We start from the raw sequence: 16353 nt of genomic DNA, 5'->3' as shown, positions 1-16353 counted from the left end.
ACCCTAGCTTCTGTTAAATATCACAAGGGAACAGTCACCGATTGGCTGGCCCCTCCTGCCCCATGGCCTCTGCTGAGCTGGCTGATTTTCAGGAGCTCTTGTGGTTTCTGACCGTGGATGTAAATATTTATTCCTTCTGTGGGAAACAAGATAGGTACTGGCTCAGGCTCCCTCCTAAGGCCATGGATTTCCTTATGCTAAAGGCCTGTCCCCATTGCCCACAGGCCCATGTCTGTGACCTTCTCCGGGTGCGAGCCCCCTTTCCAGTAGGGCCATTGGCAACTTGACTAATGGCTGATGGGGGCCAGAGGCAGGTGGGCTAGTGGTCAGGGGCAACGGGAGGGCAACGCCCACTTTGTGACCTGGTTCTTTGTGGTCTAGGCCAGAGGCACACTGACCAGTGCCTGGGGCCGTGCTGGGGGCTGCATGCAGCCGACGCTGTCTGGGTATCCCATAGCCTGGGTCCTTCCAGCTCTGCCACTCCGGAAAGCCTGGGAGATCATTGCCCAGGGTCCCTGACTCTCTAAGGGCTCCCTTGGGAGAGGACAGTGAGGGCTGGCCTGGGCCCCTGCTTCCCAAGAGACCACCGGGCTCCACTCGTGTTCAGTTTCCTGTCGGGGTCCATGATGTTACTCGTGAAACACCTGTGCCCAGAGCAGGGTCCAGGAGGCAGGGCAGGGGCTTTCCCCTTTGGGCAGAGCCACCAGGGCAGTGGGAAGCTTGTCTTGATGGGGTGACCCAAAGGACACAATAGCCCAACAGCTCCTCCTGGGCCCTGCCCTTTGTGTGCCTGGTCACTAATGGGGTCTGGCTCTTGGGGTGGGGGTGACACGCAATGTCCTGACTTCGGAAGGCCATCCTTCCAAGACCCGCCAGCCCCTCTCCCGTTAGCTTTCCACTACTTGCTCTCTAGAACCATCGCTCTCTGCTCTCCCTCTACCCCTCCAGGCTGCCCTCCTTCCCCCGGCTTCCAGAGGCAGAGGCGGAGGCAGAGGCGGGCTGCAGGCAGCATCCTACACCTGGAGCTGCTGGTGGCCGTGGGCCCTGATGTCTTCCAGGCTCACCAGGAGGACACGGAGCGCTACGTGCTCACCAACCTCAACATCGTGAGTGCCCACGCTGGACTGTGCGGGTCCCCACAGCCAGGGCTGGTGACCAGTGTCTGTGGGCTGGTGTATCTGGTAGTCTGAATACCGTGGGTTAAACTCAGGTAGAATGGCTCGGGGCTCTTCCTCTTCTCCCTCCCTCCCCTGGGTAGAGGTGGGTGAGGCCCCACACCCTCTCTCAGCTCCATAGCACACGCACACCCTGCAGCCTCTCACTACTCAAGTCCCTTCACCTGGGGCCGCCCTCAAGCCTGGCCTCTTCCCCAGTATCCATTTGACCCCCACGAAGCTCAGCTAACACAACCCTGGCAAATGGGATGCGGGCTGCTCACACTGCCCTCTGCACCCCGACCCTGCCCTCTCTCCATTCCTTGTCCCCTACTCAGAGTGGCGAGGACAGGTCACCCATCTGAAATCTAAACAGAGACTGCTGGCAAAGGAGATGCCCACCTTCATTTCTTGCTAGCACCTGAATCCCTGCAGCCCCCGCTCACTTGAAAGCTGGGGAAGGGTGGGCAGGGAAGCACTACCCCACTAGCCGCCGTCTCAGAAAGACAAACAAGGCCAGGCGCAGTGGCTCATGCCTATAATCCCAGCACTTTGGGAGGCCAAGGCGGGTGGATCATCTGAAGTCAGGAGTTCAAGACCAGCCTGACCAACATGGTGAAACCCCGTAGCTACTAAAAATACAAGAATTAGCTAGGCATGGTGGCAGGTGCCTGTAATCTGAGAGGAGCCTATCATCTGAGAGGAGCAGCATTTGACTGGAATATCCGACTCGTGACCATCTGTGTGCTCTCATCCCCTTGCTTTGGAGTTTGTTTTCCTTGCATTAGTTGGCTTTCCTGAGCCATGAGCTGAGAAGCAGCAGAGGCATGGCTGACTGTGCATCACATTTTAGGAGCCCCCCTCCCCGCTTCCCACACATGCTGGTGGAGTAGCCTCTAGCTCTTCGCACCCCGGGGGCCCCTGGGAGTCAGCAGCTGCCTGGGGCTGGCAGTGCCCACCCGACGGGTTACCTCTCTCATTTGCCCTTCCACAGGGGGCGGAACTGCTTCGGGACCCGTCCCTGGGGGCTCAGTTTCGGGTGCACCTGGTGAAGATGGTCATTCTGACAGAGCCCGAGGTAGGCATGGAGCTGGAGCTCAGCACGCCATACAGAGCGGGAAGCCCAAGTCATCGCATCTCCATCCTCTTTAACCTCTTGTCCTGGATGCCCCAGGCAGCATGGATCACAGAATGCGTTCAGCCAGACAGACCAGCTGCCCTCCCAGCTCTACCCAGCACTCAGCAAAGGCTGCCTGACTACTTCTCTGAGACTCAGTTGTCTCATCCCTAACATGGGCTAGTCATAGGGTTGTTATGAGGACTAACTGGGAAACACACCGACCGCAGTCAGCACCGTGCCTGGTTGGGGTGTCCTAAATGCAGGCTTTGCTGTGGATCCGCAGGGTGCTCCAAATATCACAGCCAACCTCACCTCATCCCTGCTGAGCGTCTGTGGGTGGAGCCGGACCATCAATCCTGAGGACGACACGGATCCTGGCCATGCTGACCTGGTCCTCTACATCACCAGGTAGCCGAGCTTTCTGATGGGTCCTGGCCAGCCAGCCTGGGAAGGCTGCACCCTCAGCCTCCTGCCCTCTGCAAAGGTGACCCCAGGGCAGACACGTGCCTTGGCACCACCCAAGTGACTGTTTTCTCTCACCGAGGTTTGACCTGGAGTTGCCTGATGGTAACCGGCAGGTGCGGGGGGTCACCCAGCTGGGCGGTGCCTGCTCCCCAACCTGGAGCTGCCTCATTACCGAGGACACTGGCTTCGACCTGGGAGTCACCATCGCCCATGAGATTGGGCACAGGTATGCAGCCCCACCAGCTGTCCCCAGGCTCTGGCAAGGAGCTGACCTGGGTACCCAGGGTGGAGGTGGTCTTGGCAAGCAGTGGGTCCTTACAGAGTTTCTCCAGAGGAGCCTGTACCCCTCACGCCAACAGACGCAGGTGTGAGGACAGGGGAACCCGATACTGTTTGATTAAAAGAAACCTTTTTTCCAAAAGACGAGCAAAACACCTTTAGCAGGTAGAAAATAACTTCTGTAGAAAATTCAGATAAAGAAAGAGCAGGCTGTAAAAATTATCTCAAATCCCACCATTTAGAGATAGTCTCTTCACATTTTGTATTTAATTTCAGTCTTTTCTTTACACACACACACGTATTTCTTATTTGCAAAATTGGGATTTAGTTTGGATCTCTGAATAAAAGGAAAATTGTGATTATGCTGTGCATTGCTTTGGTACCTGCTATTTCTTTTTCTTTTCTTTTCTTTTTTTTTTTTTTTGAGATGAAGTTTCGCTCTTGTTGCCCAGGCTGGAGTGCAATGACATGATCTCAGCTCATTGCAACCTCCACCTCCTAGGTTCAAGTGATTCTCCCGCCTCAGCCTCCCAAGTAGCTGGGATTACAGGCATGTGCCACCATGCCCAGCTAATTTTGTATTTTTAGTAGAGATGGGGTTTCTCCATGTTGGTCAGGCTGGTCTCGAACTCCCAACCTCAGGTGATCTGCCCGCCTCGGTCTCCCAAAGTGCTGGGATTACAGGCGAGAGCCACTGCATCCAGCCTTTCTTTTTTCTTCCTAGGGTGAGTGCAGGATTTACCTGTTCTTTATGTAATAATATATCCCAAACATTATCCCAGGTCTCTTACAGGTGTGCACCATAATTTATTTAATCAGTGCCCTCTTCTTGGATGTCTAGGCTGTCTGAACACGTCTTCCTGTTGTGAACATTATGCATTCTTGTGGGCAAACCTTCACTCCTACCTATAACCATTTACCTAGAGTGATGGGTTTCATTTCTTTAGTTTTTTAAGTATGAAAATAATACCCAATTGTTGTAAAAATTCAAACAGTGCAGAGATTTCTAAAGTAAAAAGTGAATTTCCACGTTCCTTGCCCACCAACCCCCACCTGACACTTTTCAACCCCTCTGAGCCTGGGAAGGTTGAGGCAGGGTTCCTGGGTGTGGGACAAGGCGGGGCTCCTTCTCCCTCAGAGGGAGCATCGTTCCCTTCTGCTCCTGTGATGCAGAACACGTGAGCCCCCAAACTGGGGCTTAGTTCTTGGCTTCACCCAGGAAAGTATTCAAGAGTGAGCAGGTGGTGTTAGACAGCAACTTTGATTGATGCGGCAGTGGGCAGAGTGTACAGCCCTGTGACTGTATACAGCACAGCATATCCCTTTTGAAGCCAGGCTACCCCATAGACACTGTGCCCAAAAGAGTAGCTCAAAGGCAGGGCTGCAGTCCTAGTTATACCCACTTCTAATTATATGCAAATTAAGGGGCCAGATTATGCAGAAATTTCTAGAAAAAGGGCAGTAACTTCTGGGTTTTCGTCATGGAAAAGGGGCAGTAACTTCTGGGTTTTGCCATGGCAATGGCAAACTGGCATGGCACACTGGTGGGCGTGTCTTATGGAAAGGGGCTTCCCACCCCTCCCTGTTTTAGCTAGTCCTCTGGTCCAGTGTCCAAGCGGGGCCTCCAGAGTGGAGTCCATCTCCTACCTCACCGGTCGGTGCCTGGCCTCTCCCACCCCATTAGCAGTCCTCCATCAGTTCCGCTTTGGGGAAAGCAAGCTCTGTTGTGACAGTTTGGAAACGGTTCACCTTCCTGGCCTAGGAATGCAAACAATGGCCAAGGGCAAGCATGTTTTAACTGAACTTTAAAATCGTGCTTTCCTCACTGTAGGTGAATTTCACGCTCAACACATCCATGTAAACAATCCCCAGAGCAGCCCTTCAAGGCCCCGGCCAGTCCCCACCTCCCCACAGACTCCTAACACCATGAATTAATGTGGCTTGCACATTTTTAAAGACTTTTGATACTTATCAGCAAAAGATGCGAGAGCCACCCTGCTGGGCTAGCGCTCCCTTCTGGGGGAAACTGAGGCAGGCCGTACGGGGGCCCTCTGCACTGCGCCCGGTTGGCAGATGGCGGCGTCAGGGGTCGACCCGGATCGGAAAACTCGCTGGCGCTGCGGCACTAGGGCGCAGGGCCCCTGACTCGCCGACCCCGATCCCACCCCCGCCCCCGCCCCCGCCTCCGCCGGCCGCCTTAGCGCAACTCCCCGCCCCCCGACCAGCTTCGGCCTGGAGCACGACGGCGCTCCTGGCAGCGACTGCGGCCCCAGCGGACACGTGATGGCTTCGGACGGCGCCGCGCCCCGCGCCGGCCTCGCCTGGTCCCCCTGCAGCCGCCGGCAGCTGCTGAGCCTGCTCAGGTAGCGGCCGCCCCGCGGGAGGGGCGCGCGAGCCTCCGGCCAGCGCTCCGCATTCAGCCCTCCTTCCTGTCCCACCCCTCCATCCAACCCACCCCTCCGTCCAACCCACCCCTCCGTCCAACCCCGCGCCCACCCCTCCGTCCCACCCCGCTGCGGCCACTCCTCCGCCCACCCCCTGCGCCCACCCCTCCGTCCCAACCCCTGCACCCACCCCCCCCGTCCCACCCACCTGCCCCACCCCCTGCACCTCCCCCCGTGCTGTCCCACCGTCTGCGGCCACCCCTCTGTCCAACCCCTGCGCCCACCGCTCCGTTCCACCCCCTCCCTGCGCCCACCCCTGCGTCCTCCCTCGCCGCCTTGCGCCCACATTTTCATTCCAGCCAATCTGGGCACGCACCCCTCCGTCCACCCCCATCCCGCCCCCTGACTCCACATCCACTCCCTCGTTCTCTCCCACTTGCCTACACCCACCCCTGCATCCTACCCTCCTCCGTCCACCCCTCCATCTCAGCCCCTTGCACCCACCCCGTTCCTGCGCCCACCCCCCTCACTTCACCCCCTTACCCTTCGTCTGCCTCCACCCGCTCCGACCCCTCCGTCCACTCTCCGCTCCATCAGCCCCACACCGCTATCTCCCCCGCCCGCGTACATGTATCCCTGCGTCCCCTTCCCGCCGACTGCACCGCTCCCGGGCTTAACCTACATCTGCTCCATCCCACTCTGACCCGTCCCTCCGTCGCCGCTCCCTCTGCTTAGTCTTGGTCCCAGCCAAGAGCCGGCTCCTGGTGGGGGGCGCGGGCCGAGAACTCCTGTTCCCACTCACAAAAGGCCACGCTTCCAAACGCTTCCATCCTCATGCCCACTCCTCCGTCCCGCCTCCTCTCGGTGTACACCCCGGGACTGAGCCGGGCCTGAGCCGGGCCTTGTCGCAGCGCAGGACGGGCGCGCTGCGTGTGGGACCCGCCTCGGCCTCAGCCCGGGTCCGCGGGGCGCCCGCCGGAGGCGCAGCCTGGCCTCTACTACAGCGCCGACGAGCAGTGCCGCGTGGCCTTCGGCCCCAAGGCTGTCGCCTGCACCTTCGCCAGGGAGCACCCGGTGAGTTTGCCGGCGGTGGCCTGGTATTGGCCATGAGGTCCCTCCGCATCACCCAGCTCACGTCCCCCCAAACGTGCATCGTGAGAACCTGCTGGGTGCCGTGCTAGGCTGAGGTACTAAGCCAGGGTGGCTTAGTTTAATGCTGTCTGTGGCCTCTAGAAATTATTTAAAATGGCCGGGCGCGGTGGCTCACGCCTGTAATCCCAGCACTTTGGGAGGCCGAGGCGGGCAGATCACGAGGTCAGGAGATCGAGACCATCCTGGCTAACATGGTGAAACCCCGTCTCTACTGAAAATACAAAAAATTAGCCGGGCATGGTGGCGGGCGCCTGTAGTCCCAGCTACTTGGGAGGCTGAGGCAGGAGAATGCTGTGAACCCGGGAGGCGGAGCTTGCAGTGAGCCGAGATCTCGCCACTGCACACCAGCCTGGGCGACAGAGCAAGACTTTGCCTCAAAAAAAAAAAAAAAAAAAAATTAATTATTTAAAATGTTTGAACAAAAGTCCCAACATTTTTGTTTAACTGGGCCCCACAAATTATGTAGCTAGTCCTGGGAGAGCCCCTGTGCCCAAGGACTCCTGGCTGAGTGAGGACACCAATCTTAAACAGTTACCAAGGACTTCCCCATCTATTGTGGCTGGAGTCAGCCTGGAGGGCTTCCTGGAGGAAGTGGCCTCCAAACTGAACCCACAGCAGAAGTGGGGCTGGTAGTGGGAGGGGAGATGAAGGAGAGCAGGCACCCCAAAAGACAGACTTCCTCGCAGGATTGCATAGGACATTCATGGGCTCCAGGCACTTTTGCCTTGATGGGCCCCTTCCTCCACAAAAAAATTGAGAATTATATTTTAATATTCTTATACAATGTGTAAAGTTTTATGTGTTACTATAAATACAAGTCTTTTTTTTTTTTCCTTTTTTTTTTTTGTTTTTTTTTGAGACGGAGTCTCACTCTGTCTCCCAGGCTGGAGTGCAGTGGCGCGATCTCGGCTCACTGCAAGCTCCGCCTGCCAGGTTCACACCATTCTCCTGCCTCAGCCTCCCGAGTAGCTGGGACTACAGGCGTCCGCCACCAGGCCTGGCTAATTTTTTTTTTCTTCTTTTTTTCTTCTTTTGAGACAGGGCCTTGTTCTGTTGCCCAGGGTGGAGTGCAGTAGCACAATCATAGCTCACTGTTGCCTCAACCTCTTGGGCACAAGCGATCCTCTCACCTCAGCCTTGGAGTAGCTGGGACTACAGGTACATGCCACAATGGCCAGCTAATTTTTAAATTTTTTGTAGAGATGGAGTCTCCCTTTGTTACCTAGGCTGGTCTAGGACTCCTGGCCTCAAGCCTTCCTCCCACCTTGGCGTCCCAAAGCACTGGGATTACAGACATGAGGTACCACCCACGCCTGACCAGCAAATCTGTTAATATTATATATTACAACATTAATTTTGACCTGGAAGTTCATTTTTTCTTTTTTCTTTCTTTCTTTTTTTTTTTTTTTTTTTTTTTGAGACCGAGTCTCACTCTGTCACCCAGGCTGGAGTGCAGTGGCACAATCTTGGCTTACTGCAACCTCCGCCTCCCAGGTTCAAGCGATTCCCAGGCCTATGCCTCCCTAGTAGCTGGGACTACAGGCATGTGCCACCATGCCCAGCTAAGTTTTGTATTTTTTAGTAGAGACAGGGTTTCATCATGTTGGCCAGGCTGGTCTCAAATTCCTGACCTCAGGTGATCCGCCCATCTTGGCTTCCCAAAGTGCTGGGATTACAGGATAAGCCACCACACCCAGCCTAGTTCATTTTTTTCTTCTGATTTTATTTTATTTATTTATTTATTTTGAGATGGAGTCTCGCTCTGTCACCCAGGCTGGAGTGCAGTGGCGCAATCTTGGCTCACTGCAAGCTCTGCCTTCAGGGTTCAAGCCATTCTCCTGCGTCAGCCTCCCGAATAGCTGGGACTACAGGTGCCCACCACTATACCTGGCTAATTTTTTGTATTTTTAGTAGAGATGGGGTTTCACTGTGTTAGCCAGGATGGTCTCAATCTCCTGACCTTGTGATTTGCCCACCTTGGCCTCCCAAATTGCTGGGATTACAGGAGTGAGCCACCATGCCTGGCCTTTTTTCTTCTTCTTTTTTTTTTTTTTGAGACGGAGTCTCGCTCTGTCGCCCAGGCTGGAGTGCAGTGGCGCAATCTCGGCTCACTGCAAGCTCCGCCTCCCGGGTTCACGCCATTCTCCTGCCTCAGCCTCTCCGAGTAGCTGGGACTACAGGCACCCGCCACCACGCCCGGCTAATATTTTGTATTTTTAGTAGAGACGGGGTTTCACCGTGGTCTGGATCTCCTGACCTCGTGATCCACCCGCCTCAGCCTCCCAAAGTGCTGGGATTACAAGCGTGAGCCACCGCGCCCGGCTGCCTTTTTTCTTCTGATTTTAAAAGAAATTAGGCCAGGTGTGGTGGCTCATGCCTATAATCCCAGCACTTTGGGAGGCCAAGGCAGCGGATCACCTGAGGTCGGGAGTTCGAGACCAGCCTGACCAACATGGAGAAACGCCATCTGCACTAAAAATACAAAAAATTAGCCGGGCATGGTGGCGCATGCCTGTAATCCCAGCTACTTGGAAGGCTGAGGTAGGAGAATTGCTTGAACCCAGGAGGCAGAGGTTGAGGTGAGCCAAGATCGCGCCATTACACTCCAGCCTGGGTAACAAGAGTGAAACCGTCTCAAAAAAAAAAAAGAAAGAAAAAGAAATTAAAACATTTCCCTCTTGAGCTTCAAGTCAGTGACAAGTTAAGAAGGAAAAAAAGAAAAAAGACACAAAAACCACATTTCCATGGGCCCCCAAAAGTGTGACAGGACCTGGTCATGGTCCCGGTTCCCCGTTGATGGGTCGGTCATGCCTTGTCCTCTGAGGGCTGTGTCAATGTGTCCTGCAGTCTGGGAGGGACAGTTAAGGTTGGACACTGACCTAGAAGGCCCTGGTGGCCCCTGAACTCGCCACCTGTCCACCGTCCTAGGATATGTGCCAGGCCCTCTCCTGCCACACAGACCCGCTGGACCAAAGCAGCTGCAGCCGCCTCCTCGTTCCTCTCCTGGACGGGACAGAATGTGGCGTGGAGAAGGTCAGAGCCAAGAGTGAATGAACGGGCTCCTGGAGCACGTGCACGTGGGTGCCTCCAGCCAGGCTGCCCTATTCCTAGGTCGGGAGGCAGGACGAGTATGGGGCAGAGACTCTTGGAGTTGGCCTTGGGGACTGTCCTTGGGGTTGCTGGTCTGACCTCTTTCGTTTAGCATTTGCTCCCATGCAGAATGGGAGTGTGGGCTGCCTGTTTGTATGGGGGGTGCCCATGGGTGTGGGGTTCCTTTGGGTGGGGTCCCTGTGTGAAGGTCCTTGTGGATATGGGGCGTCTCAGGGTGCGATCCCTGTGTAAGGGGTCCCTGTGAGTGTACAGTCCCTGTGGGTGGGGTCCCTGTGTGAAGGTCCTTGTGGATATGGGGCGTCTCAGGGTGGGATCCCTGTGTAAGGGGTCCCTGTGAGTGTAGAGTCCCTGTGGGTGGGGTCCCTGTGTGAAGGTCCTTGTGGATATGGGGCGTCTCAGGGTGGAATTCCTGTGTAAGGGGTCCCTGTGAGTGTAGAGTCCCTGTGGGTGGGGTCCCTGTGTGAAGGTCCTTGTGGATATGGGGCGTCTCAGGGTGCGATCCCTGTGTAAGGGGTCCCTGTGAGTGTAGAGTCCCTGTGGGTGGGGTCCTTGTGTGTGTGTTGGAGGATCCCTGTGTGTTGAGGGGTCCCTGGGGGGTTCTATGTGTATGTTGGGGGGGTCTCTGGGTGTTGGGGGATCCCTGTGGGTCTGGGGGATCCATGTGGCTGGGGTACCTGTGTGTGTTGGGGGGTCTCTGTGTGTGTTGGAGATCCCTGTGTGTTGGGGGATCCCTATGGGTGAGTTCCTTGTGTGTGTTTGGGGGTTACTGTGGGTGGGGTCCCTGTGTGTGTTGGGGATCCCTGAGTATGTTGGGGGACTCTCTGTGTGTGTTGGGGGTCCCTGTGGTGGGGTCACTGTGGGATGGGAGATGAAGCCATCCTTGCCTTGCAGTGGTGCTCCAAGGGTCGCTGCCGCTCCCTGGTGGAGCTGACCCCCATAGCAGCAGTGCATGGGCGCTGGTCTAGCTGGAGTCCCGAAAGTCCTTGCTCCCGCTCCTGCGGAGGAGGTGTGGTCACCAGGAGGCGGCAGTGCAACAACCCCAGGTACCACAGGGAGGGTGCTCTTCTGTCAGGGAGGGTGGCCACACCACAGTCCCTAGTTGAAGGCAGTGGTCACCCTCCTGTCTCACCCTCCTGTCTCCTGGGCATTTTCAGACCTGCCTTTGGGGGGCGTGCATGTGTTGGTGCTGACCTCCAGGCTGAGATGTGCAACACTCAGGTAGGCCTGCTTCCTGGGGTAGGAGGGGGCAGCTGGTGGCACCGGGCCCTGGGGGAGCCAAAGTGACCATCTGTGGTTCACACCAGGACACATTTGAGAAGGACATTGGGGCCAGGTGAGGTGGCTTACGCCTGTAATCCCAGCACTTTGGGAGGCCAAAGTGGGTGGATCACCTGAGGTCAGGAGTTCAAGACCAGCCTGGCCAACATGGTGAAATCCTGTCTGTACAGAAAATACAAAAATTAGCCGGGTGTGGTGGTGGGCACCTGTAGTCCCAGCTACTCGGGAAGCTGAGGCAGGAGAATCACTTGAACCCAGGAGGTGGAGGTTGCAGTGAGTCGAGATTGGGCCATTGCACTCTAGCCTGGGCGACAGAGCAAGACTCTGTCTCAAAAAAAAAATACAAAAATTAAAAAAAGAGAGAGAAGGACATTGGGACCCCAGTTCGTAAACCAGGCCAGTCCTGCTGATGCCCACAGAGCCCCTGAAGCGTTCCGCCTCCCTCCTGAGTGTCACTTTGCCCTCCAGAGCACATCTCTGCAGGGAGAACCTCCCCACTAGGAATACAGTGCACTGCTGCATGACTCCAAAGGAATTTTTTTAATATTATTTTTATTTTTTTAGACAGAGTCTCTCCCTGTCACCCAGGCTGGAGTGCAGTGGTGCTATTTCAGCTCACTGCAACCTCCGCCTCCCGGGTTCAAGCGATTCTCCTGCCTCAGTCTCCTGAGTAGCTGGGACTACAGGTGCCCGCCACCACGCCCAGCTAATTTTTTGTATTTTTAGTAGAGACGGGGTTTCACTGTGTTAGCCAGGATGGCCTTGATCTCCTGACCTCGTGATCCGCCTGCTCGGCCTCCCAAAGTGCTGGGATTACAGGTGTGAGCCACCCCGCCTGGCTGAAGGAGTCTTTTATTTATAAATTGAGGTGACATTCATGTAGCATGAAATCAAGCATTTTAAAGTGGCAACTCAGTGGCCTTTAGTACATTCACAAGGTTGTGCAAGTACCGCCTCTATCTAGTTTCAGAACGTTTCCAGTACTCTGGAGTACTCTGGAGTAAACCCCGTATGGTAGGCTGTCACTCCCCATTTCCCCTCCGCTACTTGGCGGCCATTGGTTTCCCTTCTGTCTCTGTGTATTGACCTGTTCAGGACCTGCCACGTACCTGGGGCCAGACAACAGGTGCGCTTCCTGCCTGCCTTCCTCCCCCAGTGGCACGTCCCCAAGGCTCACCTGTGTTGTAGCCTTGTCAGCGCCTCATTCCTCTTTCTGGCTGAATCATATTCCACTGCAGGGATAGACCACATTTTCATCTAGTCGTCTGCTGATGGACATCTGAGTTGTTTTCACCTTTTGGCTCCTGTGAACAGAGCCGCTGCGAATGTGCTTGTACGTGTTTGAATCCCTGTTTTCAATTCTTTTGGCAGTGTGCTGAAGAGCGGAGTTACTGGATCATATGGGAATTGTATGTTTGACTTTTTTTTTTTTTTTGAGACAGAGTCTTGCTCTGTCGCCAGGCTGGAGTGCAGTGGTACAATCTCAGCTCACTGCAACCTTCGCCTCCTGGGTTCAAGCGATTCCCCTGCCTCACCCTCCGGAGTAGCTGGGATTACAGGCACGTGCCACCATACCTGGCTAAGTTTTTGTATTTTTAGTAGAGATGGAGTTTCCACCACGTCAGCCAGGATGGTCTGGATCTCGTGACCTCAGGTGATCTGCCCGCCTCGGCCTCCCAAAGTGTTGGGATTACAGGCGTGAGCCACCGCTCCCAGCCTATGTTTGACTTTTTTTTTTTTTTTTTACTTTTTATTATTTATTTATTTTTTTTAGAGATGGAGTCTCGCTCTGTCGCCCAGGATGGAGTGCGGTGGCGCGATCTCGGCTCACTGTAAGCTCCGCCTCCCAGGTTCACATCATTCTCCTGCCTCAGCCTCCTGAATAGCTGGGACTACAGGTGCCCACCACCACGCCCAGCTAATTTTTTTTTGTATTTTTAGTAGAGGCGGGGTTTCACCGTGTTAGCCAGGATGGTCTTGATCTCCTGACCTCGTGATCCGCCTGCCTCGGCCTCTCAAAGGGCTGAGATTACAGGCGTGAGCCACCGCGCCCAGCCTGTTTGACTTTTAAAGAAACTGCCAAACCATTTTCCACAGTGCCTGAACTGTTTCACATTCCCACCAGCATCGCACGAGGGTTCCAGTTTCCTCACATCTGCCGCAGCACTTGTTGTTTTCTGTTGTTGTTTTTTCTTTTCTTTTTTCTTTTTTTTAATAGAGATGGGGTTTTGTCATGTTGGCCAGGCTGGTCTTGAATTCCGACCCCAGGTGATCCACCCACCTCAGCCTCCCAAAGTGCTGGGATTACAAGCGTGAGCCATGGCGCCCGGCCTGTTTTCTGTTTTTTGATTTTGGCCATCTTGGTGGTATGAAATGGTAGAAAGATTCTTTTTACATTGAGTTAAATTCTGTCCCCTGCTTCAATGGCCCTGGGTGTGAGTTTGTCCCTGGCTGTATTACAGTTCTGCATGTGGTGAGACCCTCCCTTTCCTCCTTTTCCAAATGGACCACCAAGACCTCCCCAGACCGCGAGGGAAGGGTCTTTGGCTGGAGCACAGCGTGGTGGGATTTCATGGAGGCAGTGTGGTCAGTGTGGCCATCCAGGGTGTCAACTCCGATTATCTTCTGTCAGCCCATAAAAGTCCAAGGCGCCTGCCTGAGTGCAGAGGCTCCGGTGGTGAGGTCTTTGCTCCATGCCTTGGTTACCTGCATCTAGGTAGTGCCTCTGCACTACCTGAAGAATACACATCCCCGTCCCTGTTTCATTGAGTTCAGGCCTTGGAAGCAGAGGCTCTGAGCGTAATGCTCTTTCCCGGCTTTCTTCTTCGTTGCTGCCCTGTGTTCTTTACAGATTCCCTGGAGTTTTCCCATCAATAGAGAGAGGCAGGCACTTTTGTCACCCCAGTTTACAGAGCAGGGAACCGAGGCATGGCCTGGAGCTGAGGCCACACCCACATCTTGATTCCATACTGTAGGGTGCCATGCAGTCTCCCAGTGACAACACCGCCCCTCCCCGCCCCGCCACCATCCCCCTCCTCTGCCTGTCCTCTGCCTCCTCCTGGCCAGGCCTGCGAGAAGACCCAGCTGGAGTTCATGTCGGAACAGTGCGCCAGGACCGATGGCCAGCCGCTGCGCTCCTCCCCTGGCGGCGCCTCCTTCTACCGCTGGGGTGCTGCTGTACCACACAGCCAAGGTGGGGCCTGCAAAGTGTGGGGTCGGGGGGAGGAGCCAGCCCTGGAGACCCTGGGACAGGGCAGAGTCATGGGGGGTTGGCCTACTATCCCTCCAGCACTGGGGAAAGTGGTTCAGGCTCTGGCATCCCACAGACCATGGATCACATAGTGGCCAGGCCTCACTGGTAGATCAGGCACTGACATCCCATCTGAGTCTCAATTTCCCATCTGTGAAATGGAGACAATAGCAGTAAGTCCCTCCCTGGGCGCTACAAGGATTCAGGGAGATCATCGGAAAATGCCAACTGTGTTCTTTGGTTTATGATTCTTTTTTTTTGAGACAGAGTCTTGCTCTGTTGCCCAGGCTGGAGTGCAGTGGCGTGATCTCAGCTCACTGTAACCTCCGCCTCTGGGATTCAAGGGATTCTTGCCCCTCAGCCTCCTGAGTAGCTGGGACTACAGGCTTGCACCACCACGCTGGCTCATTTTTTTGTATTTTTAGTAGAGATGGGGTTTTGCCATGTTGGCTAGGCTGGTTTTGAACTCCTGACGTCAGGTGATCCGCCTGCCTCGGCTTCCCAAAGTTCTGGGATTACAGGCATGAACCATTGCGCCCAGCCTTGGTTCATAATTCAATACCATTAGTGATGAGATTAGATTAGGACTGTGATTAGGATTATTGCCGTAGGAGGTAGGATGGGGGAAGATAGAAACCCTTGCCCCAGATGCAAAGGATGAAGCTGGGTGGGGGCTGGGGGGCTTGCCCCTCCTGCTCGGTTCAGGACCCCCTTATTCACTCTGCCCTCCCAGGGGATGCTCTGTGCAGACACATGTGCCGGGCCGTTGGCGAGAGCTTCATCATGAAGCGTGGAGACAGCTTCCTTGATGGGACCCGGTGTATGCCAAGTGGCCCCCGGGAGGACGGGACCCTGAGCCTGTGCGTGTCAGGCAGCTGCAGGGTAGGCATGTGTGGATATTGGCGATGGCCCTGGGGCCTACCTGTCCTATCGGAAGGCTCCTGGGGGCAGGTCGGTGGGTGCTGGCCCTGATGGAGCTGCAGTGCAGTCTACAGGGGAGTGGTGTTGGGGAGAAGGATCTGGACTTGGAGTCAGCCTGGGTTAAGGGCTGCAGTGTGACCTTGGGCAAGTCACTGAGCCCTCTAAGCTTGCTTCCTGTGTAGATGGTGGGGTGCTACAGAAGTGTTGCTGGTTTTGCGGATCCCAGAATCTCAGAGCTGGTAGGGCTGCAGTGTCATTGAGGCACCCTCCAGTGACACTGGCCCTCTGTCCTTCCCTTTGCATAGACATTTGGCTGTGACGGCAGGATGGACTCCCAGCAGGTACAGGACGCGTGCCAGGTGTGTGGTGGGGACAACAGCACGTGCAGCCCACAGAAGGGCTCTTTCACAGCTGGCAGAGCGAGAGGTAGGTGGCCTCCCTCGGGGCAGAGGCTGGGCTTCCCCCAGCCTCCAAGACGGCCACAGCCCAGAGCCTTGGTACAGGGGGCTGCTCAGGTCACAGGACCTGCACACTCACTCAGCCCTGGATGCCTCCTGTGGTGTCAGTGTCTCCCTCTTCCACTTCCACACCCTCCTGTGGCGTCAGTGTCTCCCTCTTCCACTTCCACACCCTCCTGTGGCAGACTCAGATTTTGGCCTTGATGCTGCTTGGACTGTGGTGCCTCAGTAATGGTCACTCACTGTAGCTGTGAGCTGCAAAAAAAAAAATACAGACATTGGCCGGGCGCGGTGGCTCACACCTGTAATCCCAGCACTTTGGGAGGCTGAGGCGGGTGGATCACCTGTAGTCGGGAGTTCAAGACCAGCCTGGCCAATATGGTGAAACCCCATCTCTACTAAAAATACAAAAATTAGCTGGGCATGGTGGCGGGCGCCTGTAGTCCTAGCTACTCAGGAGGCTGAGGCAGGAGAATTGCTTGAACCTGGGAGGCAGAGGTTGCAGTGAGCCGAGATCCCTCTGCACTCCAGCCTGGGCAACAGAGTGAGACACTGTCTCAAAAAAAAAAAAAAAAAAAAAGTACGGACATTGTGCATTCTGTGGCAGCTACCCTCTTCTCTCCTGCTCAAGAAATCGCACTGAGAGGGACATAAGTGAATGAGAGGGATGGTAGTTACACTTGGAAAATCTTTGACTTTGGTGTATATACGAGGTCAAAAATCATTTGCAAATGCCAGTGCTTCTATGGAGAGCAGAGACTTGAGCCCTGCCTCCCTCTGG

The 16353-nt window shown here is 55.3% G+C and overlaps 1 protein-coding gene across 1 annotated transcript in view; it reads left to right on the top strand.

The window, feature by feature from the left end:
* Positions 1-16353, top strand: part of ADAMTS13 (ADAM metallopeptidase with thrombospondin type 1 motif 13) — a 41488-nt gene that overhangs the window by 5048 nt on the left and 20087 nt on the right. The window contains exons 4-15 of the mRNA XM_063636786.1: positions 949-1106; positions 2149-2232; positions 2558-2682; positions 2819-2965; positions 5244-5381; positions 6314-6476; positions 9483-9587; positions 10557-10708; positions 10820-10883; positions 14010-14136; positions 14927-15075; positions 15420-15540. Coding sequence (XP_063492856.1) covers positions 949-1106; positions 2149-2232; positions 2558-2682; positions 2819-2965; positions 5244-5381; positions 6314-6476; positions 9483-9587; positions 10557-10708; positions 10820-10883; positions 14010-14136; positions 14927-15075; positions 15420-15540 — 1533 coding nt within the window. The remainder of the gene's footprint in view (positions 1-948; positions 1107-2148; positions 2233-2557; positions 2683-2818; positions 2966-5243; positions 5382-6313; positions 6477-9482; positions 9588-10556; positions 10709-10819; positions 10884-14009; positions 14137-14926; positions 15076-15419; positions 15541-16353) is intronic.

This window comes from Symphalangus syndactylus, chromosome 3 (assembly GCF_028878055.3).
Source record: "Symphalangus syndactylus isolate Jambi chromosome 3, NHGRI_mSymSyn1-v2.1_pri, whole genome shotgun sequence".
Lineage (NCBI taxonomy): Eukaryota > Metazoa > Chordata > Mammalia > Primates > Hylobatidae > Symphalangus > Symphalangus syndactylus.
The sequence above is the reverse complement of the archived record's forward strand: the minus strand, read 5'-3'. Positions and strand labels throughout refer to the sequence as shown.